A 27061-nucleotide genomic window follows, 5' to 3' on the forward strand; every position below is an offset into this window, starting at 1 on the left:
GTGGGGGGGGTTGCACTTGGTTTGACATGCAAAGTAGTGGCCTCTGCCTCCCTCCCCACCTCCCTTACCAGTGGAGAGACCACCATTGCTATCTTATGGATAAAAAGAATTATTCTACTACCTCTGTATGTGTGTGTTTATTTTTAATGTTGTTTTAGGCTACTTAGATGTGCAGCAGCCAAGGCCAGCACCTTGTAGGCATTTTTTAAAAAGTAACTGAAATGTAATTGTAGTGTTTACTTTTGAGAAAAAGTAATCAGCTACTTTCAAAGCAATTGCAATTGTAACGGTAATTACTACTTTGTTGGGCCATGTAATTGTAACTGTAATTTATTACTTTTTAAAAGTAATCTTCCAAGCTCTGAATATATGACCAGCCAAGCTGTACGTAGACCCATACTCATGCACTGTGAGCAGGGGCTTGACAATCCCTGTTTTTGGGGGTCTCATAAAGGCACAAACCCCAAGAGGTTTAGTGAGCCCCTGATGGGCTGACATAGCTGATAACTGTGTCTGGCTTGGTGGGTTATAAAATGTCATTTGAAATAATAGTTTCACAGGCATGATACTGGGATCACAGGGTTTGCAACCTTTATCGCTTGTAAGGCTGAAATCCATGATTCTCTTGTAAACTTGGATATAATGTGGCTTGACCATGGAAGCATCTCCTGGACTATACAGCCAGGAAGTGGTCATTCATGACTAAGAGAAGCATGCCTCTTTAATCAAGAGTTTCTGCCCTGAGACAAACTATGTGGGAGGGTCACTAGCAATTTTAGTAGTGGTTTATCTGATGTGGCCACCTGTCTACTGGGAACTCAACATGGAGCGAGCCACTATTCACTATTCTTATGAAGTCATTAAGGAATAAAGGAACCTTCCTCTTTCAACAAGCCTTTTAAGTTGAGACCTTATCCCACTCTGTGTCTGTGTTGGAATTGCTTTTTAATATGTTCGTAAATAAGGATTTTAAACCTTTTTTAAAAAACAATGTTTTTTACCTTTTTAAAAAATGTTTTGAAAGCTTTTAAAAATGGTTTTGAAGATGTTTTGTTTTAATGTATTTTAAAGTCTGTTTTAATGATGTTTTGAAGTGTTTTTAGTGCTTTTGTTTGCTACCCTGAGCTCCTGCTGGGAGGAAATGCGGGATATAAATCAAATAATAAATAAATAAGGAATGACTAAGGTTTAAGCTATACCACATGCAGAAAGTGCAGGACTAGATCTCCTGATTTATATTTTTAATGAAATGCAGCTGCGGGAGCTGACAATTTGATTGGAAATATGACCAAAAAAAAAAAGGATGGGGGTGTTTAACTCTTTCCCCCTACAATCTTTTCCTGATTGAATCCTCCCTCCTCCCTTTCCAGGCTGCTGTTTGCTCCATGGGCACCTCCAGTCAAATTGGTAGCAATTAAAAAATATAATGTTGAGATATCCAGTCTAGTGTGTGGTTTGGTTCTTAGACCGTCTAATCAGTTTTTGACCATGCAGTGTTATGTGTTTAAAAACAAAAGCTGTTTTTGTTTTCTAAAAATTGACACCTATGTCTAGTGTTTACACTGGCAACCTTCCTCTCTAAAACCCTGTGAACTCTGTCTCACCCTCTCTAAGAAACATCAGCCTTGATGTTACACTAAAGTTACTGTTAAATATGTTTAGCTTTAGAAAACAAATCTCTTGGGGAATGATTGTTTAACATTGGAAAGACTGTGTGTGTGTGTGTGTGTGTGTGTGTATAGTTTGAAATCAGGTTAGTGCCTTATTAAATGGCCTATGCTTTGAGGTGGTGGTCAGAAACTGCAGCCAAAAAAACTGCTGTTCTATTCTATAAAACTGGCTTAAAAGGGTGAAAGAAATGGGGAGGGGGAGGGTCTTCTACAATATACAGAATGTTGCAGGGAATCCAGGTGCAAGCTTGGAAAATGTTCTTAGTGAAAACCATTCCCCAGAACAGTATTACTGGCACACAACCAGGTCCTTGTGGCTTGTTAAATAAGAGCTATAATCAGAGGCTATAAGAGCCCACTGTTCTCTCTCTTTCATTTCTTCGTATGTGTGAGGACATTTGTGGTTTGCTGCCAGTTCCACAGTTAAGCTGAGGCTGGTAGGGAAGAAGCCCAGAGTTCTGCATCTGTATCAGCAGTCTGATAAAGACTTTGTTTTAAAACAAACATGGATCTGACTTTGGGGGAATCCATATGGATGTCTGTCTCGGTTAAGTCTACAGGATGAAAGGGTGAGCTTGCAAAAAAAAAAAGTCTGGAAGAGAGGACGATACTTATAATGGACTGTCTCAAACAATGAAGTAAGGTCATTCTTTTATTGGAGTGCAATATTTTTAATCATTTTAATAACCTTATGATAAAATTAATGGGAAGATGTTCATGGAAATGGTCCACCACATATTTCAATATAAGCCAACATGAGCTGGACCATCATAGCTTTCGATGCTTAAGCAACTTCTCCTGATGTAAAGTCCTATGTGCAAAAGCTTTGCCACGGAAGCTTTGCTGCAGAAACACCCTGCTGCTATCATGAAAAGCTTTGCGGCAGAAACACCCTGCTGCTATCATGAAAAGAGTGTGCTTCCAGACAGGGGCTTAATTTGCAAATGGTTGCTGACTTACTGCAAATGGGCAACAACATTGTATGGGCCCTGCAAAAAACCTCCACAATGAACACCTGTCCAGAAGCACCCAGAGTAAACAGCAGGATGCTCAGCGAAATAAATATGTATCTGCCTGGGGCAGACTAGATTCAGGCAGAGGATAAAGGTCAGCATTTTTTTTTGTAGTTCTAAAAGCAAAGTGTAAAGATGGAGCTCAGCATCAGATCTGAGGATGAAATATCTGCACAACTACAAATGGCTGTGCAGTGTGGAAAACAGTATTGGCCCTTGCTTTTGAGCAACTGTACAACTCAGGACCAGATTACTTGAAAGACCATCTGCCCCTGTAAGATCACTTAGATCATCTGGGCAAATCCTACCTGTGGTAAGACTGGAACTCCAAAGATGGAGGATTACATTTTTGTATCTTTGTTGGCATTCTTCTTACTTTGCTTCTTTTGTGTTACTACTGTTTCTACAGAGAATCTAACCTAGAAAATTATATTTCTCTCATTATTCATCCTAGAAATCTGTTAATTATTTTTATTAATTTCAAAGCCTTTCTATTGGTTAATGTCATATAATGGTGAAGATAGCCTTTTCTGTTTCAAGCTGGAGGTTATGCTCTATTTCTATTTTGGGTGCATTAATAGTTGAATCTGGAACTGCAGTTTGATGTAAAATCAGACTGATTACAATACATTTCTACTTAAGCAATGGCTCTAGCTGTTGGAAAAAAACAAACTTGGTCTGCCCAGGATGCCTGTGTTCATGCCTGCTATGCTTAAACCACTCCATTTAAGGAAAGATGGGCATGGTCAATTAAAAACATAGAGCACACCTAGAAATTTGCTAGAATATATTTCACCTCCCACTGTTTTATCTTGTGTAAACTGAGACACTCCTCATGTCCATTGGAAACTATTCTGCAGAATAGTCAGTGCCATTATTCCACAAATCCACAACAAGATCAGCACAGCACATGTCTTGTTTCTGTTATCTGGGCTGATTGCAGGTGTTGCCACCACTCACCATATGCTCAGAGGCACATGTTACCAAATTCTTCCAGGCTACACAGGCTGTGAAAGACCAACCCAAATTGTGTTTGTATTTTTACAAATTTGTATGGCAGTACAATATCTCAGAGAGGAGGTAAGGTCTCCTGCTCCCCTGGTGCATTCACTATAGCTGCCCAATTTCCCTGCTTTTTAAAGATTAATAGAAATATCTGTTGGTTATAGGTATTTATCTGCTTTTTAATCTGGGAGGTAAGAAATGGGATCCTGTGCAAGTTTCCTCTGAATGGACCTATCATTTGCATGCTTGTTGAATTCAGTAGGATTTACTCCCCTGCAATCATGCTTAGGATGGGTGAAACTGACCACAGGGGATGGGAAGGGGAGGAGGAAGAAGGAAGTGGGGAGGGGAGGAGGAAGGGAGAGGAGAGGGGAAGAAGGGGAAAGGCAGGTCTGATTATTTGCATGCTTATTGAGTTCAATGGGATTTACTCCCATGCAGTCATGGTTAGGATAGGTAAAACTGGCCATGAGGGGGAGGAAGAGGGGAAGGGGAGCCAAAGGAAGGGGAGGGGGAAGGAGGGGATTGGAAGGGAAGGAGGAGGGGAAAGGGAAGGGTGAGGAAAGGGGCAAAAGGGAGGTGATGGGAGGGAGGAGAAGGGGAGGGCTGTTTTGATCATTTGCATGCTTAGTGAGTTCAATGGGATTTACTATGATGAAATTATGCTTAAGATAGGTAAAACTGACCCCGGGGGAGGAGGGGGAGGGGAAGGAGGAGGAGGGGAATGGAAGGGGATAGGGGAAGGGGAGCGAAGGGGCAAGAGGGAGGGGATAGGAGAGAGGAGGAGGGGAGGGCAAGTTTGATCATTTGCATGCTTTTTGAGTTCAATAGGATTTACTCCTGTGCAATCATACTTAGGATAGGTGAAACTGACCTGGGGGACAGGCAGGGAGGAGAGGAAGAGGGCAGGAAGAGGAGGGGAAGGGAGGAAGGGGGAGAGATTGGGTGGGTGGGCACTGGGTATAGGGGAAGCCCCTTTCGTTTCCAAAAGGAAAATGTGAACATTATCATTTTTCAGGGTTCCCCCACCTTTTTATTCTACAGCAGACAAAACTGTCCCTGGCCACATCCACATCAGACCTTTATTTCACTTTAGACAGTCAAAGAATCCTGGGAAGTGTGGTTAGTGAAGGGTGCTGCAAGTTGCTAGGAGATGCCCTGTTCCCCTCACAGACCTTCAGTCAGAGCGGCTGACTGTTAAACCACTCTGGCCACTGGAGCTCTGTCAGGGGAATAGAAGTCTTCACTCAGAACCCTAAACCCCACACCTTTTTACCGTAAAATCTGGTTGGAGTAGCTTGAGTGTTCTTTTTTTTAATTCAGCTTCACAGAGATTTTGCAACTGATTGGCAGATCAACCTGTTCCCCCTCCAGGTGTGGCTAATGGAAACACTTTGCTCTGGCGACTAGTGTAATTATAGCCAGAGAAAAGAAATGGTGGTACAGCTACGCAATGGGATGGCAAAATGATAACAAATAATGAAGAAAAGGCAGAAATGCTCAATTCCTACTTTGGCTCAGTCTTCTCCCAAAAAAGGGTCATGAAGTTGAAGGGGCAGGACAGCAGCTTGAGATTGATAGACAAATGGTCAAGGGACACTTAATCACTTTGAATGAGTTCAAATCTCCAGGGCCCAATGAACTGCATCCTAGAGTATTGAAGGAACTGGTTGAAGAACTCTCAGAACCAATGTCTATTATCTTTGCGAAATCGTGGAGGACTGGTGAAGTACTGGATGACTGGAGGAGGGCTAATGTTGTCCCTATCTTCAAAAAGGGCAAAAAGGAGGAACCTGGAAATGAGAGACCATTCAGCCTGACATCAATTCCTGGGAAAATTCTGGGGCAGGTTATAAAGTGGTCAGTCAGTAAGCATCTTGAAAACAATGCAGTGATTACTACAAGCCAACATGGATTTATCAAGAACAAATTCTGCCAGATTAATTTTATCTCAATGTTTGACTGGGCTAACCTCCCTGGTAGACTGTGGGAATGCTGTGGACATAATATATCTCGAATTCAGCAAAGCTTTTAACAAATTGTCCCATGATATTCTGATTAGCAAGCTAGCTAAATGTGGGCCCGATGGAATAATTATCAAGTGGATCCACAGATGGCTGCAGAGTCATGCTTAAAGACTCCTTATCAACGATTCCTTCTCAAACTGGGTCAGGTAACAAGTGGGGTACCGCAGGGATGTCCTAGGCCCAATGCTCTTCAACATTTTTATTAACTACTTGGATGAGGAGGTGCCGGGAATGCTTATCAAATTTACAAATGATACAAAATTGAGATGGATAGCTAATACCCTGGAGGACAGAAACAAAATTCAAAGTGATCTTGATAGGCTGGAGAATTGAGCTGAAAACAACACAATGAAATTTAACAGGGATAAGTGCAAAGTTCTACACCTAGGAAAAAGAAACCAAAGGCACAGTTATAAGATGGGGGATACTTGGCTCAGCAATACTACATATGAGAAGGATCTTGGAATTGTTGTTGATCACAAGCTGAACATGAGCTAACAGTGTGACATAGCTGCAAAAAAGGCAAATGCTATTTTTCAAATCACATGAAGTACTAGTTTCCCTCTATTTGGCACTGGTTAGGCCTCATCTTGAGTACTGTGTCCAGTTCTGGGCACCACACTTTAAGAAGGATGCAGATAAACTGGAACAGGTTCAGAGGAGGGCAACAAAGATGATCAGGGGACTGGAAAGAAATCCCTATGAGGAGAGACTGAAAGAACTGGGTGTGTTTAGCTTTGAGAAGAGAAGATGAGGGAACTATATGATCGCACTGTTCAAGTACTTGAAAGGTAGTCACACAGGGGAGGGCGAGGATCTCTTCTCGATTGTCCCAGAGTACAGGACATGGAAGTATGAGCTCAAGTTACAGGAAGCCAGATTTTGACTAAACATCAGATAAACCTTTTTAACTGTATGACAATGAAACCAATTACCTAGAGAGCTAGTAGATTCTCCAACACTGGAGACATTCAAGAGAGAGTTGGACATCCACCTGTCTTGGGTATGCTTTAAGTTGGAGTCCTGTACTGAGCAGGGGGTTGGATGTGACGGTCTTAAAAGCCCTTTCCAACTCTACTATTCTATGATGGTGTGGTGTGAGGTTACAATGTGGCATAATGATATTAGCATACATAATAAGGTTTATGTGAGAGGAACAGTAACTTTGGATGGTCTGAAGCAATGAAAGAAACTGATAAATTATCATGGACTGATGAGTAATATTTCTTAGTAAATAGTAAGTGCTGTGTACATATACATATATTTCTGAATACTAATGGTGAATTTATATACTCTTGATTGTTTATCTCTGCATTGTTTCAGTAATATGGCAGATCTACCACTACATCCCATCCCATGTCACACCAGCCAGGGCAGATGGAGGTGGTGTTTCCTATGCCCATTGCAGGCTGGCATAGCTGAGGGGCTGAAGTTCAGTCCCCTTGGGGGATCCATAGTGCTTTGGATCCAGTGGATTCAAAGCTGCCAGCACCTCATCACATAACACCCCATTTCAGGCCTTTTTGATTTCTATTGCCGGCAGGAGAAGTGCTTGTGGTAGATTTCTGAATACATGGGCAAAGCTTGCCAATTATGGTGCTGCTCTGTGGTGCCATGTCACAGTCAGCATGGGAGATGGGCACACACCTATACTGAACCCTAAATCCTATCATTGGATGGATGTACCCATGAAGATGGCAGGAGTCACCAGGACAGGAACTGGCATAAGTAAAAACCTTCCCATTGACTCCAATGGGAAAAAACAGAGTAAATTAAGATCACTCTTCCTGCTACACTGCTTCTATATATTCCCGCTCCCCTCCTGAACTGAGGATGTTTGGGTGTTGGGGAACTACTGCTGGCAGATCAGGATTGCTTGGCCCATCTATTGGAGAATTAGAGTTAACTTTTCATTTTATCCTTTCATTCCATTTTATAAGTATCCCTATCATGACAGTGCAGTAGCCCTTGGGATATAAGTTAGGAGAACTATCCACAATTTCTTTAGCAGCTTTTTTACTCTGTACACCAAACAGTAGCCAAATTATTTATTGTCTTCTCCCAGAGCTCGTCCTCTGGCTTCTCAGCTCCTAGAAGAAAGCAAAGTGGAAATAAATGACATTTCCCCCCAAATGATCTTCAGGTTGATCTAAAATGATCCCTGGTCCAGTTTATCACTAGCAACTCTGTCCTGTTCTTGTTTCCTTCTGAGTTTGTTCTCCTTCTCTACAACTGAAACTTAAAACTGCCAGGCAAGTGTTTGGGGGCTCTATGGAAAAACTTGCAAGCTTTGTTAAAGAAAACAGAAGAACAAATGATTAACAAAGCCTGCCAAAAGTTAATTGTTTATGAAGGTTATTTAGAATGTGTGTACTGGAGGGTAGCACTCAGGCTTTTAAAACAGTGGGATCCTCTCAGCCAGAACAGATTGCCTACCTATCCCAGCACTCAAGGACACATTATTAATTATCGTATAGGCACAGGCAATGCCATCTTTGCTTTTTCAAAATGCTTCTGGGAGCACTAAGGACTGTATCTCCAGTTTATTTTATGAGCTCTGTGTAAAATGAACAGATTCCCAAAGACACTACAGATTCCTTCCATGCCACTAAATGGCTTTCTGGCTATTGTGCTCCTCATCCTACACATGTTGTGTAACTCCAAAAGCATGTGCTCAAAGCTAAATACTAAGTTTGTAAATGTTCTCAGAAACACTCTGCAACAAATATACCATACGCACAAGGACCAAAGAGAGACAAACTGGATGGGGAATGGAAAGCAGGTGAGGGGGAATAATGCATTGGACCTGGTCTGGATGACCCTTGGCTAGTCACTATCTCTTAGCTTACCTCACAGGATAGGATAAAACTGTGAGCACAAAATTGAAGAACACCATGTATACCAAGGTCAGGATAGATATGGGCTGACAAGGAAATAAGTTGGTGAATAATTTCACCTGGCTGCAAGCTTTTCTTTTCTTTTTTAAGAAAGTGAAATATTTTTAGTAACGTGAAGAATTCCAGGGGAGAACAGACACAGAAACACCAGAGATACATGAAGATTGTCTCTAAGGTCACAGAGAAGCAACTGAGACAGAGGGCAAGAAGCACTCCAGAGCTCCCCAGAAATCCCAGTATTTTCCACCAGCCTTCCTTTGCCTTTTGAGTGCTCACAACACACTGCCTATAAGTTCCCAGCTACTGTTGTCAGGAAACTTTGGCAGACAAGTATAGCTGCTGCTGTTGACATATTTGTCTTCTTCAGTACTGAAATGCCCACCAACCTACAACAAGTAAGGGTGTATGGAAGGAATGACAGCACATGTGTGTGTAGAATCTCTGGCTTTTTCCATGGTTGGAATGTAGCTTATTGTACAAAGGTACGAGTCACATCTGTTGCTCCACCCATTCTTACCTCTGACCAAACCCACTCCTAACATAGCCTGGTCCCAGGCTATGGTCTGAAGGCACATGAAACCACCATCTTGCTGAAGCTAAGCAGGTCTGGGTCTGGTCAGTGCCTGGATGTATGCCACCTTGGGTTTCATGGCAAAAGAAAGGTGGGGTATAAATGTAACAAACAAACAAACATGCAGCCCTGTGAGGTTGCCCCTGAGATAGATTTATTATGGTCACAAACCAATAAAGTTGTCCATGAGAGAATGTGACCCTCGGGCAGAAAAAGGTTTCCCTATGCTATTGGAGGTCACTGATTCATAGGGTCACCATAAGTCGTAACCAATTTGAAGGCACGTAACACACACACACACACACCCTTGGATTAGCAGCTAAACCTATTCCCTGCCTCTAGTGACTCAAGCCTGATCAGTCCAGGGAGACAGAGAGAGAGAGAGAGAGAGAAACACACCTTAAAGGATAACAAGATAGAGCTTCCTTTGTGTTTATTCAAGCAGCTTCTTCACTTCCATAATTGCAAACAACAGTGTCAATGAAAGATCTGTTGAATACACACTTGCCTTTGGATTAGTGCGAACTGTGGTATTCTGACTGAACTGTCAGTAAACAAGGTCCATGCACTGAGACTACAAGCCTAACAAGCAGACTGGTACTATCCTGTCTCCTCACACTTCCTTATCTGTGTTTTGTAGTCACGTGCAACCCCCCTCATCTCACACAAAGCTTTAATTCAGAAGCACGCTTGTACAATTTCTGTTTACTTACCAGTTAGGGTAGCCAGAGACAAAAGAGAACAGACCTTCTGTGGAATTTCAGCAAGTGTACATTGCCATGCAAGCTACACTTACTGAAATTCCCTTTCCCACCCTACAATTAAACATGCAGGAGTCCTCTCCTCTTTTGCATCTGGCCACATTACCTATCATATACTATGTAAGCATACACTTTAATGCCCTTGAATAGTGGCAATGTAAGTTTTGTGGGGGAGGGGAGTGAAGGAAAGTGTTTGCTCTCAAATGGGTGGTGGTGCTTGTAGTGGTGTTGTGAACTACCATTGTTCACCTTGCACTTGGCATGGTTGGTCACTGACAGAGGACAATAGGCACAGATGAGCAGTTGATTGTTTCAAGCACCTGAAAATGTGAGTCATACCCTCCTGCTAGGACTGAAACCAGTTCTACTTGTGCAAGGAAAAGTGAAGAGCAGCAGTTTAGATATGGCTGTGGACCCTGTTTAAGATTTCAGGTTGACAGGCTGAGATTGCTTTGAGACTACCATTGCCTGCTTGTGTGCTTGCTTCTGCACCTCTGTAATGCCAGCTCAACCTGTATAATAGACAGAAAAGGAAGCATGCCCTCTAAAGGTTGCCACGAATTTCTCACTGCTCAAGGACCTCTGCTCATTTATGCATTTCCATCGTAAGATTAAATATGCCCAACTGTGAAAATATCCAAGTGACTCATTTTTATTTTAAAAAAGCATTTAGTCCAAGTACAGTGCACCAGGGAGGAGATATACAATCTAAAAACAATCTTTTCTTCATTTGATCTTATTAGTCAGTTAAAGCATAGACAATATGTCTTCAGAACCTAAATATATACAGTTTATGGCTTCCAGAAGCTGCATTCTAATTCAATTCCCTTGCCATTGCCTCATCCAACCTATCTCACATTAAAGGCTCAGTTGCATTTCTGGTGACATTTAGGAGAGTAACTCAAAATTTAAATGTGTATAAATGGTACCCTAGAATGTGAGCCCACAATCAGCCCAAGCTCTTATCTTTTAATTTTTTTTCTTCAAAGCAGTCGCAATTTTGTAGGATCCTGGCCAGATGGCTGGAGCAATTTAATAAAAGGCTGGTTTTGACTAGATGCTGATGGGATTGTAAAAGGCAAGGCTCAGCTATTCAGTGTGGCAAACGAAATAAGCTTGGAAAGCTGTCTAAGATGACTTAATGGGAAAACATTAAAATCTATTTTTGAGACAAGAATTTTTATATGTATTTAATTTCCATTTCTCAGTTTGGGCTGGTTTTGTTTCACAATTTTCTGCTTTGTCTTCTACTTGAAATATCCCCCCCCCAATAATTTTTCAATTTGTTTTTGCTTACTGAGCAAAAACAGTGAGAAAAACTATGAGGTGTGTGCCCCCCATCCCACCTACAGTGCTTTTGAATTGGTTTCTCTACAGAATATTCTACAATAGTTTATTTCTCCTCTAAAGGCAGAAACCAAGAGTTAATCTTTATAGTTTTGCAACAACAGAAAACAGTACTTGAGAAATGTTCGGATACCAAAGTAATTGCTGTGGTGCTAAGACTTTTACTAAATTTTACATTTAACATTTAATAAATTAATGACATTTAATAAATTTTAAATGTCATTGGGGAAAAATAGATGTTTTAGACACTGAGGCAGAAAAAGCTGCTCTGGCTAGAAAAACAAGGACGTCAGTCTTTCTCTATGAAAAACTTTACTGCCATGTTGGAGAAGCTACTTCTTCCCGCTCTCATAGGGATTAACAAATCTGTCAATTTTGGTTTTTCTCAATTTCCCCCTCATCTGGCTCTCCACATTCTCATGAAAAATCAGCAGCTTTTTAGTGCTAATTTCTCTTAATATATGCATGCATGCAACTGCAAAGTGCAACCTTTTTGTATATTTACAAGGAGCATGCATCTACTTCTCTTTTGAGACATTTCCCTCCTCTGGTTTGACTTTCTTGGAGCAAATCTTCTTGCAGAGGAAGTCGCTGCAACTGCACTCCTAACACAACTTCAAAGTCCTCCTTCCTCTCATCTGCTCCCTGCTGAACAGCTGATGGGCGAAAGGGGACTGAGAGGGCCCGGTGAAATCCAGCAGCCAAATTGGTCTATGGTCCAGGGATTCCCCACCACTGCCATATACGGGAGACAGCCTGCAGTTCTGTATTCTGCTCTGTGGTATACACTTCCTTAGATAATAATGGAGGGAATAAATATCCGTCATCATCAGAAATGTTTTAACAGTCATAAAATCACTCACCTGCTGTAGCACAGCACTTACCCAATCCTACCCCCCCAGAGCTAACTACTATGAGCTGCAAAGTGGAAAGGAAGAGTGAGATGGGCAGGGAAAGTGGGCAGGAAGAGTGAGATGGGCAGTGACAGGCAGCCTGCTGCACTGTGGGAGGATCCCACAAAAGTGAGGAAGGTAAGAAAAAAAAGCACCAGGAGCCTGCTCCTATCGCAGCTGGACATACCTCCCTGCATCACCTGCTGTGCCTTCTACCAGCTGCCCTGTGGAAAAGATCTTTATGACTTGCTTTATATTGATACTGGTTAGTGTGTGTGTGTGAACACATATTTATAGTGAACTGATATTACTTATAATCTACCGTGCAAGGATTTGTATCCTGAAAGGAAGATATAAATAGTTGTAACAATTTTACAACTGTTTACAAACAAACTGTCCAAAACATTCTGTCCAAATTTTGACTCTGTCCAAATTTTGAAAATATTTTCTCAAGAAATATGGAAAACTAAACAATGGCCCACAGACTGGAAGAGTTCAATATACATCCCAATTCCAAAGAAAGGATATCCCCGGGAATGCAGTAATGATCGAACGATTGCCTTAATATCCCATGAAAGTAAAGTAATGCTCAAGATTCTACAACAAAGGCTCTTACCATATATGGAGTGAGAAATGCCAGATGCCAAACAAACTTTGGATAATGGAATGGGCCAAGGAATTTCAGAAGAAAATTACCCTGTTTTTTTTAGATTTCAGCAAAGCCTTTGATTGTGTAGATCATGAAAAACTATGGAATGCTTTAAAAGAAATGGGGGTGCCACAGCATCTGATTGTGCTCATGCGCAACCTATACTCTGGACAAGAGGCTACTGTAAGGACAGAATATGGAGAAATCGATTGGTTCCCCATAGGAAAGGGTCTGAGACAGGGGTGTATTTTATCACCCTATTTATTTAATCTATATGCAGAACATATCATAAGGAAAGTGGGATTGGACCAAGATGAAGGAGGTGTGAAAAGTGGAGGGAGAAATATCAATAATTTAAGATATGCAGACGATACCATACTACTAGCAGAAACCAGTAATGATTTGAAACGAATGCTGATGACAGTTAAAGAGGAAAGCACAAAAGCAAGACTACAGCTGAATGTCAAGAAGTCTAAAGTAATGACAACAGATTTATGTAACTTTAAAGTTGACAATGAGGACATTGAACTTGTCAAGGATTATCAATACCTTGGCACGGTCATTAACGAAAATGGAGACAATAGTGAAGAAATCAGAAGAAGGCTAGGACTGGGGAGGACAACTATGAGAGAACTAGAAAAGGTCCTCAAATGCAAAGATGTATCATTGAACACTAAAGAAATGATCATTCAGACCATGGTATTCCCGATCTCTATGTATGGATGTAAAAGTTGGACAGTGAAAAAAGTGGATAAGAAAAATATCAACTCATTTGAAGTGGTGTTGGAGGAGAGCTTTGCACATACCATGGACTGCAAAAAAGACAAATAATTGGGTGTCAGAATAAATTCAACCAGAACTGTCACTAGAAGCTAAAATGATGAAACTGAGGTTATCATACTTCTCATTATGTGTCCAGACATAATTCACTAGAAAAGACAATAATGCTGGGAAAAACAGAAAAAGAGGAAGACCAAACAAGAGATGGGTTGATTCCATAAAGGAAGCCACAGGCCTGAACTTACAAGATCTGAACATGGTGGTTCATGACAGATGCTCTTGGAGGTCACTGATTCATAGGGTCGCCATAAGTCGTAACCGACTTGAAGGCACATAACAACAAACAAACAAACACTGGCCATATGCAAATGGGACAAATGTTTCCAGAAGGCAAAACTTTTGCAGTTGGTGCCCTGGTCAAAGCACCACTGCATTTGGGTTACTTGTTTTGCTAGAGGAGAAGGATAAATGTTAATCTGGTAAAGAAGCAATGGAGGCATGTAGATGAAGGGACAGAGTAGTGTATCAGTGCCTACTTGTGTACACTAAGGACCTAGGAAGTCTCTGGGGTCACCTGCTCTATGCAGTATATGGTGAATAATAATAGGAATAATTCACTTCAAGAACAGGTAGATCATAAATCACTTGACTTCTTAAAATGTGAAGTCCCCGTAAATCATTATCAAATGTTCAGTCAGAGTAGAATTGGAAAGTGCTTATAAGGCCATCAAGTCCAACCCCCTGCTTAATTCAGGAATCCAACTTAAAGCATACATGACGGGTGCCTGTTCAGCTGCTTCTTGAATGTCTCTCATGTCTTCAGCCTCTGAACTGTCTGTTGTTGCTTCTTTGGGCAACCCAGAGAGTCACTCCCCTGTCAAAATTGGCCCTACAGATGTTTCTGCTCATGTTCAACCAATATGCAACATAGATTGTCTCTTTACAGAATGTGCTTACCTTTCTTGGTTTCACTTTGTCATGGTAGTCATACTGAAAGATTCCCTTGTAACTAAGTCCTAACCACCAAGGAATTCCCTGCTTGTCCTGGGTAGTGAAAACACAAACACTAGAGTCAATATTTTTCTGAAGGGGGTATAGCAAGATAATATACAGGCAAAGGAAGTTATAATTTTGTGCCTTCTTTTTTAAAAATGGTAAACATATTTGGTATATTTGGACAGTCTTAACAACAATATATTTGGCTGTTGGACCAGTCCTTAATAGAGGTTGCTTCCACACTAGCAGTTTAAACTGGAATTATCTACCTTTGCTCACTCTTGACAGAGAATCCTGTCATTGCCAACCAACTGCATTCAGGTTTTTCTGTGTTGTCCTCCTGTCTTTTTTCAGTCCCAATTTGTGACATTTATGGAACTGCAGTATCAACCTGTCCAGAGTGGACTGGCAAAGTACTTTTGAAGCTTTTCAGGGCTACTGTGCCTCTAAAGGGTTACCGTAGCTTCTTCCTTGCAGCTTCTGCCTCTTATATTGCTTCCTATTTGATGTGGCAGCAGCATTACTGGTGAATAGCCTTTTAATTGCATATTAATTGCTCATTTGCTGTTCAATGTGTGTGTGTGTGTGTGTGTGTGTGTGTGTGTGTGTGTGTAGGGGGTTACTTACTGGTTTCTTCTCATATTTAACTTTTTATTGCAAAATACCACTATTTTGCAACAAATGAAAAGAAAAACTGAGAAGAAATCAGTAACTAAAGCCCCACCACCTTCACTAAAATGGGGTGAAAAAATGAGTAATTAAGGTGTAATAGTTAAGAGGCTAGTCATCAGTAAAGCTGCTACCACATTAAACAGAAGGAATAAAAGAGGTAGTTATTAATTTCTGAGCAAATATTACAGGAATATCTTAGCCATGGCGATGATCGTTGTTGGATAATATAGCAATGTTATAAGTGCTATGTGTTTCCAGTTGATTTCAGAAAAGCAATGCCTTAAGCAGGGTGAAAGGACCCTATTGTGGAAGCAACTAACATTTCATTGCTAAGACTTTTCCCATTGGAAGCTATCTCATACAACGTATTTCTTTCTCTTAAAAATTATCATGCTGCCTTGAATTCAAGAAAGAGGGGTTAGAGATGAAACAGGGTATGCTTGCCAAATCTATTCATATGGGAAAATTCTGGATCATATCATTAATCTACGAAAGGCAGCACTAATGTGATTTGATCAGTACAGAATGCTTAGATCTGTTAGATAAGGAGGAGTTAAATTACTACATGACAGAACTATTTTGCAGAAAAATGAATGGTACTTTATATCAGCGCTTTTTTGTATTAGTAAGTAGGTACACTTAGCAAAATGATTTCCACTTCATCAATGGGCTGGAAAGCATATACCAAAAGCAGCAAATGCTGTCAGACTGGATAGTTCACATTATTCTGTCAGTAAACTTTAAATGATATACAACAAATGGAAGAAGCTTCCCTCCTCTGTACTTGAATGTGCCTATTATTAGTACTTGTGATATACTAATACACTGTCCCTTTAATTTATTATGTGAATGACCTGATGTTCTCAATGCATAGGCAAACAATGAATGACAATCTCAATATTAAATGCAATATGTCAAATATATTTGCAGACCAAAGGCATCAGGGAGAACAATCCAGACCCTGGCCAGACAGCAGTGGGGTGTGACAGAGTGGTGGAGCTGCTGTAACATCCTGTCCCGTCACTCAGGCTGGCCAGGGTGGAAGGTTAGGAGGCCCAATGCCATCAAGTGAATGTAGTGGGGCTCGCTCAGCCCCTTCCCACCCCTCCAAAAGCCCAACTTTCTGGACTTTCTGCTGGCTACCACCACTGGTGATACTTTTATTTGCTGAGAGCTTTATGCTGGCTATATGACAATGGCACCACTCCAAACTACCCCCCAGGCCAGCAAAAAGGGGGTTTGGATTGCTGCACAAACCCTAAATTTCTATTATGCTACTTGAATGAATGGTGCAGTAAACCAATTCTTACAAACTGCAACTGAAACACCTAAGATGGATAAAACCTAGGAACTGCACTGTTCTATTATATATTTCAGGTGCCTGATTATTAGTTAAAAGTGCATCACCATGAAATTATTAAAGATATTTATTTATCTTAACACAGGAAATAAAACAGAATTTTCATTAGAGTGTAAATGGAGAATGATATTAAATGTAATTATTCATGATCAACCAATTTATTCAACTGAATAATCATTTTCATTTGGCACATACCTTAACTGCATAATAATGGACTCCATATGTCGGAAGAGATTCTACAATGCTCATGTAACTGTGGAGGAAGGCATAATAAAACAGTGTGTCATCAACAGCAAACGGGGCAATGCAAAAACAGCTGATTCATGAGCATTTGGGCACCTTTTCTAGCAGGTACTAATGCAGTGGTTCCCAGACTTTTTTCCTCATGGACCACCTGAAAACTGCCGAGGGTCTTGGCAGACCACTTAATGATTTTTCTGTCCTTTACTTCCCAAACATAACCACAGTTTTGTCTCATTTTTCTCCCCAAACTTCATCATGCAGAGGATCCCATGCACATTTACTCAGATGTAAGCTCCACCAAGATCAGTGATAGATGTGCATAGGACTTCAGCTTTAGCATGTGTGTGTGGAATTGCAGCCTACGTTCATTTGTCTTAAAGATGCTACAGAGTACTGTTAACAAGGGGCCAAATAAGATTCCAACTCTAGGGAAAGAGTATTTCCACCACACCACCCTGCCAGCTTGTTCACTTCTGCATCTTCTTTTCAAGAACATAGAGTAAGATGGAAGGATATTAAGTGAGCTTGGACCTGGGAGACCAGGGTTCCAATCCTCACTTGGTCATGAAGCTCACTGGGTGACCTTAGATGAGTCACTGTCTCTCAGGCTAACCTAACTCCTAGGGTTGTTGTAAGGATAAATTGGGGAGTGAGAGAACCTTGAGCTCCTTGGAGGAAAACTGAAAACTAACATAAATGGGTACATAACAAACAGTAACTTAGTAGGTGAACCCCTCCTCCCAAAGATTGAGGCTGCAGTCCAATATTACCTGAGAATAAGCCTCACTGAATACAGTCGGGCTGACTTCTGTATAAACATGCCTAGGTTTGGGTAGTGATGGGGAAGCAGTGATTGGGATGGGTGGGAAGCAAAGAGAGCATAAACTTGCATCCCTTCTTGCTAGCCTGGGGGGCAGGGAGAGGAGGGGACTGTCTGATACACATCATAATCCTCCCTCCATCGCTCAACCAATACCACTCAGGACAGTCCATCCCACCATTTCCCTTTTTTTTTTAGCTGTTTCTTCTACCACCACCACCCACCCAGCCATGTGAGGGAAAGGAGGAGGGAGGAGTGAAGTTGGAGAAAAGATACCATCTGACCAGTCAGCTCATTGAATCACAGAGGAGTGGACAGGAGAAAGGCTACTGGCTTTCCTGAAAAGGGATGCTCTGAGTTTGCTTCTTCCTGCATGCAGTGTTTGGTGGGAAGTTGTGTGGGGCTCCTAGGACCCCCGGCCTACAGCTCTGATTTCACTGAAAGACAGGGACTTGTTGCCAGGCTAGGCTAGTTCATTTCACAGAAATTGTTGAGGCCCCCCCCCCCAATTTTATTTAATCATTCTACCTGTATGTTGGCGGCCCTGGTCATGTGTACAGCCCAGGTCTAGATTATGTCAGAGCAGCTGCTGCTATTGCTGCTGCTTGTCAAAAAACACAGCAGACCACCAGTATGAAGCTCACTGACCACAGTTTGGGAATCTCTGCATTAATTATATGAATTCTTCTAAATCTGAACAGTAGCAGTGAATTCATATCATTGGATAGGCTAAAAAAGCATGTTTTATTTATGGCCATCTTGATGAGCAGCAGTGAGGACTAGTAGGGGAGATGGTTAGATATTTTAAAGAGGAGTTGTAGATTTTGCTAAGTTTCATTGGGACCTTAAGCATAATTGTGACTTTTTTGTGAAATGCTGGATTATTTTGAAGTAATTAGCTATTTACTGGAGTGCCATTTTCCAAATTCTTTCCAATAAATCTAAAATAGACAAGAATAAACTGCCTAGATGAGTACTTCTGGTCTGAAGAGCATACAGTAAAGAGTGACTTTCAAACACTCTGACTTTGAACCCTTTTTATAACAACTTTTCTGTCAATAAACTCCAACGCATCTGTCGTAGAACACCTATATGTTTTAGGGTGTACTTTCAGATCTTGTTGGTCCTCACCGTCGTTCTGTTTCAGCTGAGTATACACTTCAGAACACTCTCCTTCAACTCTGTAGGGAAAAGTCAGTAGTGGAAGCAAAGTGATTTTTTAAGGCGGTTTGCCCAACACTGGTGAACTTCTGACTGAGGAACTCCCAATACATTTCTGAAGAGCCTCAGAGTCTGAAAATCACTGTGTTAAAACCAAAAATGCTACAGAGTTATGCACAGAATGTTCAACCCTCAATGCATGCCATATCCCAGATACAAAGGTCATCATAGTAGCATTCCCCTTCCCAACTTACTTGACAATGGCTTGACCTCTCGTCTGCCCATTTAGCTTCTTGTAATGCTCAATAACTCGGTCCTCACTTTGAAGGAGAGAAACAGAATCTTATTACCTTTAGCACAGCTGAAAAAATAGCGAAGGACCTCCACTGTAGAAGAGGCATCTCATAAAAGGGCGGCAATCAGCCCAAGGATTCTTAAAGATGTCTACAAAATACTAAGTGATGGAAAGCAGAAAAACAAAGCTAGCTGATATAGAAGACATTATTTTTAAAAACATCATCATCATACAGAGAAGCAAAAATGTAGCAAAAACAGAGACCAATATAAAAAAAGGAAAAACCGAGATACTTTTTTTAATGATATGACATGCTCTCACATGCCACAATCATTAGAAAATGGTGCTAAGACATCATATGACACCTAGTTCAGAGAAAGACATCTGTATTGAGAGATTCTCATAAAGCGGAGCCTACATGATATACAGTGCTTTTTTGGTTAAAAAAAATGAGGTGCCAGTACTCATGCTTTGATAAAAGTATGATGGGTGCCAGCACAAAATGGCTGGCATGGGCAGCAAAAAAAGAGGTACTGTTACTCCATACCAGTGAGCATATATGTATCATGCTGTTCTGTATTGTTTGATTTTCTAAGACCTGCAGTGGCCCTATGTAGATGTAACTCTACTAATTTCTTACAGTGCAATTCTGTGTACACCTACTTTTGAATAAACCCTATTGGAAACATAGCAAGCTGCCTTATACAGAGAGCTGTGCTATTAATCATAGTTATGAGACAGGAAATGTGCCAGAGGCTAGTGCTCTCTCTCCCTATCCAATTTTCTCCTTTCTTAACCATGGTTAACCATCTTAACCAGGAGAAAAACCTTGGTTTGAAATCCTGGTTATGATGAAACCCATGCTTACAGTGAATCATAAAATCTGTGGGTAGATGCAACACTGAACCTTGGCTAAATTTGGCAAGTGAAAGGAGACAGAAATTTACACTGGACTGGAGGAGGGGGGAGGAGACATGCAAGTCTGTGACCAATTCCTGATCTCTTAATCATCTGGTCTGGGCCAGGGAATTATACAAATGGAAATCTTTAGAGTAGTCTTCCCCAAGCTTGGCTCACCAGATGTTGTTAGGTTCCAGGTCTCAGCAGCAGCAGCCAGCATTGACAATGGTCAGAAATGATGGCACATGCGGTCCAACTGGGACCCAAGCTTGGGGAAGTCTGCTTTAGAGCCTTCTGAAACTGTAGTACAGAGAGGAAGCTGAAAATGCATTCTTGTAAAAGCTGCTAAATATGTTTAGCTGATCTATTTCTTTCTGTGATATGAATGAAGATCTTTAACCTTGCAGTTCCTCAATTCCCCCAAAGAACAATAAAGATCATGGTGTTCAGCTTATTCTTCTTTTTGTAAAATGCTTTGAAATGCAAATTGATACCTGCATTCCCTCTCTCAAGAATCAGGCAACAACCTTTGGTTATGGAGTACTGAAAAAAACTCTTCATCAAAGGACATGCCTTCTGTACTTTTATTCTGCTACCACACCTATCAAAGTTCAATTCAGATATCATGCCAAGCCATTAGCCAAGCTAATTATGGTTAGTGCAGAAATAGCCAAATTGGTGTCCTCCAGATGTTGTTGGACTTCAACTCCCATCAGCCCCAGCCAGCATGGGCAATTGTCAGGGCTTATGGAAGTTGGTCCAACAACATCTGGAGAGTACCTGCTGCTCTGGGCTCCTTCAAGAGGAAGGGTAGGATAGATATTGAAATACTAATCCTACTACTCCTACTGGTAGTAATAATAATAATACCGCTTGTTTAGTATGTTGTCTGAAGTGACAGACCATGGTTTGTAACCAGCCATCAAATCAGAATGACAAACCATGGTTTGAAGTGGTTGTGCAAAATTGTTTGTGCTAATAATGTATTAACAATTATTCCTTTGCCTCTAGAGCCTACTAAACCAAAACAAAAGTACTAGGTAGACATGCATCTTTACAACATGATTTGTTTGTAGGTTTAGAAGCTCAAACCATGGCTTGCATTCTAAATTACATTACAGCAAACCATGATTTAGTGTGCTGTATGAACTGAGCCAGTATTTCAGGCACAGAACCTATCCTGTTCCTAATTTCTGTGTAAATGTATGACTCCAAACAGAGAAATTAACTGGACAAACAGACCTTTAAGAGAATGCATTTCAGCTGTTCATGTTTTCAGCAATGCAGTGGGCCTACTGACAGCTGCACACTGACTGGGACCACCTGTTAATATGGCACTGACTCTGAGCTGTCACCATTTAGTGACATATAAACTCATTCATAAGGAAATATCACTTCAGATGGCTAATTCTTTGATATGCATTAAATGGCACAAAACTAAGGTGCCCCTGCATAGCTGTGAGCTTGTAAACATCCCAATGAATCCTTTCAACTCAAATGAATGATATTGCACAGACAATAGGCTTCATGTGGATATTGACAACACAGAGATAAAAATCAAAACAGATTGACAGCACCAACATTAGCTACCATGAAGGCTAACTAGGGTTTCCCTTAACTCTGGATCTGAAACCCACTTTAAACCAAGGTTTCATATCCTACAGGTGGAGATCTTGAGATAACCATTTTACATGCTGCTGCAAATATGATGGGCAATGATAAAGCAGCAGCAATTTGGTAGCAGCAGCTATATGGATTGTTTTCATACCCACTTCTTTGTGCAGCTCTTTCACCCCACACTAGGACACAAGTGCAGCCCTCCATATCTGCTAGCAGCTCTTGCCCCAGCAGAAATATGTAACCATTACTTCCATTCCCATTGGGACCTGCCAGACTTCAGCCCCTAATCTGTTCCTGGCTTCTGTCCTTGCCCCCATCAAGGTACTAGAATTCTGAAATCCCTGCTCAGGTTGGTAATATTAGAAATGTTGGTAGCCCTATTCCTGATTCACTAACCATAGACAGCAAGGGCATGATGTTGCATCTACTGCACTGGCTCGGTGTTGAGACCCAAACATTATAACAAATCCTAGAGTGTAGACTGAAAAACAAGATAAATGCTGCTTTGTAATCTGAGCAAGACAAAAAGAGAAAGGGATGTGTGTGCACTGACCAGTAGATCAATTAAAAAATTCATTAAACCTGTAGCAATTGAAGTTTGTTCAATATTCCGTTGACCATAATTTATCAATGTGTTGCACTAGTTTTTTTAAAAAACTATTTGGGAGAGTCTATATCCAAGGAGAGAAGTAAACCTCTAAGTAATGTCGAATTCTGAATGCAATAAAGTTGCCAAAGATTGGGTCACCAAAGTAAAACTGTAGTAACAAATTACCTGAGTTGAAATCACTGGGTTTTATTAGTCCACTGAAAGCAATGCCTTTCTGAACCTTGGCTTGATCTTGCAACCCTTTTTCATATAGATCATATTCTTTTGTCCTTACTCATGCAAGATAGCCAGTCAAATTATACCAGAAACTACTTGGAAGAATATGGAATGCTCATAGATCTTGGTAAATAACTGTAAACATCCTATTTTGAGATATCTCCTTATTTGGCAACAAGTGGGAAAAAATGATTTCACCAAGTTTTACATAAGCAGGTCATCAGGCAACTGCAGATCCACTGAAATCCAGGTTACAAGAACAGTAAATGAAGTGGACACTCCATATTATAGGCAGGAGATTACGTGACTGAATAATTCTCTTAATAAAAAAAAGATCCCTGCACATAGAAAATTAGCTTTCAAGAAGGGATCTGATATGTTTGTCTTATATGTGCAGTGATTTTTTTTCCATGAGGAAGCAATCAAGCACATAGTCCCCCCACCTATCATTTGAAATGGTGTAGTCTAGCTTTACCACCTCATTTGCTGTTTGTGTGAACTAGGCCTAAGAAGCAAGTGCAGATTTTGTAGAAAAGGCATACATTTATGGTGAGATGAAAAGTGTTCAGTCCTGAAAATGCAGAATCTCTAGCTGCATCTTCCAGACAGTAAAGGTTATCCCAGAAAATTATACTCCTTAGGGAAAGGATAGACAATGGGAAAAGCAGAGGTTTACATAAGATTTGGGAGACAATGAGCATTCTACGTTCAGCTTTTTAAAATATTTTGTGCAATGAATGTATTCTTGAAAGAATCCTGAGAATGACACACATATATGGTTCCAGCTCAAGGGTAGCTAATCTGTGGTCCTCCAGATGTTGCTGGACTATAACTCCCAACATCCATGACCACTGCACATACTGGCTGGGGCAGATGAGTGCTGGAATCCAACAAAATCTGGAGGGCCACAGGGTCTCCACCCCTGTCCTAACCTTTATTGTTGCAAAGATAGATAGCTATGGCAGTGTACCTGAAAGGCCAAGAGACTGTTTTTTCTGTTTTTACAAAAAACAATGGTGGCTGGTAGATACTACCTCCAGATAAGCTGAGGTTTGGCACAGTGACATCAGAACTATGGGTCTGTGTCTGCTTTTAAATGAATAGGGCTTTTAAATACATTTTTTTAAAAACCTTTCCTGATGGGCTCAGAAACTATATTAGTATTTCACAGAATAACTGCTCTGGAGCTATGCCCCCTTTTAAAGCTAATTTTGCAGAATTAGTCTATGGCCAAGAGAAATGGGTCAATCCTCGCAGGGCAGAGAATAAACAAAGATTCCCAAATCGCAACATGAAAACAATACTCCCTTTCTGTCATCAAATTATGAGAGTGAAGAAATTAAAGGAGTAGCAGATAAGAGAAGTTTCCACCCACAGCTGGGCTTGGAGCCTAATTCTTTAAAGAGAGACATGAAAGAGCCAGAAGCAGCAAAGCAGCCAAACATATCTTGCCTGTATCAAACAGCATTTCCCTACCCTAATTCATATTTGCCCTGATGAAAAGGATGGGAGAGGTTGATGGAGGGACTTATCCTTAGGGCATTTTGAATTTAATTTAAATAGGATGCTGTCATCTCTTCAAGTATGCCTGTGGATTTAGTTCTCAGCCTAGGAGGAAGAGAAAATGCTACACCAACATGGAGCACTTATGGGGCTGAGTATTAAGTATCACATAGAGAAGAGGCTGAAAATTCCCAGTCCTGTCCCCAAGAATTTTTATAACAAGGAAAGAAAAATCAGTTTGATTAACACGAGATAGTGCTGGAGGATGAGACCCCCAGGTCAGAAGGCACTCACAGAGCTACTGAGGAAGAACAAAGGACAAGTACGAGTAGCCCTGTGACTAATGACACAGCTGGGTCAAAGCCACAAGGAAGCCCAGAGGCTGATGCGCACAGATGCGAAAGGAGAGTCCGGAGTTGTACGAGGCATACAATAGGAATATGGAATGTGAGAAGCATGAACCAGGAAAAGCTAGAAATTCTCAAGCAAGAAATGGAATGCATCAACATAACAGTACTTGGTGTGAGCAATTTGAAATGGACGGGAATGGAACATTTTCAATCAGGCAACTACAAAATATTTTATGCAGGAAATGAGAAATTAACAAGAAACAGGGTTGATTTAATAGTGAGAAGTGATGTAGCAAAAGCAATTAGGAGTTACAACTCAAGGTCTGAGCAAGTGATATCAATGAGATTAAATGGGAAACCTATTAACATAACCATCATCCAAGTCTACGCTCCAACGGCAAACACAGAAGAAGAGGAATTGAACAGATTCTACACAAAAGTAAAGGAAGAAATTGATCACACACCAAAACAAGATGTGCTGATAATCATGCGGGGCTGGAATGCGAAAATAGGGAACAGAGAAGAACTAGAAATTGTGGGAAAATGGGGCTTAGGAGATAGAAATGAAGCAGGAGAAAGGCTTATTGGATTCTGTGAAGCCAATGATTTGTTTCTTGCAAACACAATTTTTGAGCAACCGAAAAGATGACTGTACACATGGACATCACCAAATGGTCAATATAGGAATCATTATATAATTATATAATTATAATTATATATATAATTATATATATATATATATATAATTATATAATTGATAGCAGAAGATGGAGAAGTTCCATACTTTCTGCAAAAACAAGACCAGGAGCAAACTGTGGTACAGATCATGAACTGGTCATATTGAAAATCAGAGTAAAGCTAAAGAACAACAACAAAGCAATCATAATGCCAAAATACAATTTAAATAACATCCCAGAATAATATAAAGACCAAATAAGGAACAGATTTGAGGCTTTAAAATTAGTTGACAGAGAACGAGAAGAACTATGGACTGAAGTCAGAGACATGATCAGGGAAGAATACAAAAAGACAATACCTCTTGTTAAAAAGAAAGACCTTAATGGATGACTGAAGAAACTCTTAAAATGGTTAAAGAGAGAAGGAAAGCAAAAGCAAAAGGAGATAGAAACATGGTTAAAACCCTAAATGCAACTATACAGCGACTAATATGTAGGGACAAAGAAAACTATTACAATAGTTATTGTATAAAAATAGAAGAGGACAACAAAAAGGGTAGAACAAGAGCCCTATTCCAAAAATTAGAGAAATGAAAGGGAAATTTAAACCAAGAGTAGAGATGCTGAATAATCAACAGGGGAACACACTGACTGACCGAGATGAAGTAAAAGGAAGATGGAAGCAATATACTGAAGAACTCTATAAAAAAGATGCAAGGATGAAGATTCATTCATGGAGGAACTGTATGATGAAGAACCAGAAATTTTAGAATGTGAGGTGAAAGCAGCTCTTAAAATACTTGGAAGAAACAAATCACCAGGACTAGATGGCATGCCAGTAGAGTTGCTACAAGCTACTGAGACTGAATCTGTCCAAATTTTGACAAAAATGTGTCAACAAATATGGAAAATAAAACAATGGCCCACAGACTAGAAGTGTTCAATATACATCCCAATTCCAAAGAAAGAGGATCCCAGGGAATGCAGTAATGATCGAACTATTGCCTAAACTGTTAACAAGGACCAAACGATCAGAACATATAACACCTGTTCTGGCCCGTTTGCACTGGTTGCCTATACGTTTCCGGGAAAGATTCAAAGTGTTGGTTTTGACCTATAAAGCCTTACACGGCACGGGTCCGCAATACCTGGTGGAACGCCTCTCCCGATATGAACCTACCCGTACACTACGTGCAACATCGAAGGCCCTCCTCCGGGTACCGACTCATAAAGAAGCCCGGAGGATGACAACAAGAACTAGGGCCTTCTCAGTGGTGGCCCCCGACCTATGGAATAGTCTTACTGACGAGGTGCGCCTGGCGCCAACATTGTTATCCTTTTGGCGCCAGGTTAAAACCTTCTTCTTTTCCCAGGCATTTTAACATATTTTAGCATATTTAGCACATTCTGGTATTCTAAATTTAAATTGTGTAATATGTTTTTAGCTCTGGGGAATTTTTGTGGTATGTTTGTATTTACTATGTGATTTTATCATATTACTGTATTTTTATATGTATGTTGTACACCGCCCAGAGAGCCGTTGGCTGTGGGTGGTATAGAAATTGAATAAAATAAAAAATAAAATAAATTAATATCCAATGCAAGTAAAGCAATGCTCAAGATTCTACAACAAAGGCTCTTACCATATATGGAGTGAGAAATGCCAGACGTCCAAGATGGATTTAGAAAGGGAAGAGGCACCAGAGATCATATCGCAAACATACATTGGATAAGCCTTTAATTGTGTAGATCATGAAAAACTACGGAATGCTTTAAAAGAAATGGGGGTGCCACAGCATCTGATTGTCCTGGTGCACAACCTATACTCTGGACAAGAGGCTACTGTAAGGACAGAATATGGAGAAACCAATTGGTTCCCCATCAGAAAGGGTGTTAGACAGGGGTGTGTTTCATCACCCTATTTGTTTATGCAGAACATATCATAAGGAAAGCAGGATTGGACCAAGATGAAGGAGGTGTGAAAAGTGGAGGGAGAAATATCAATAATTTAAGATGTGCAGATGA

At 40.7% G+C, this 27061-nt stretch overlaps 1 protein-coding gene across 3 annotated transcripts in view; it reads right to left on the minus strand.

Annotated features, from left to right (window-relative positions):
- The window catches only part of FRMD4A (FERM domain containing 4A), a 344320-nt gene that overhangs the window by 85508 nt on the left and 231751 nt on the right, over window positions 1-27061 (minus strand). For all 3 annotated transcript variants that reach the window (XM_061582284.1, XM_061582283.1, XM_061582286.1), the window contains 3 exons: window positions 19120-19185; window positions 16837-16894; window positions 14571-14657 (listed from right to left, as the gene is read on the minus strand). In XM_061582284.1, coding sequence (XP_061438268.1) covers window positions 14571-14657; window positions 16837-16894; window positions 19120-19185 — 211 coding nt within the window. The remainder of the gene's footprint in view (window positions 1-14570; window positions 14658-16836; window positions 16895-19119; window positions 19186-27061) is intronic.

Source organism: Rhineura floridana, chromosome 8, assembly GCF_030035675.1.
Source record: "Rhineura floridana isolate rRhiFlo1 chromosome 8, rRhiFlo1.hap2, whole genome shotgun sequence".
NCBI classification, from domain to species: Eukaryota; Metazoa; Chordata; class Lepidosauria; order Squamata; family Rhineuridae; genus Rhineura; species Rhineura floridana.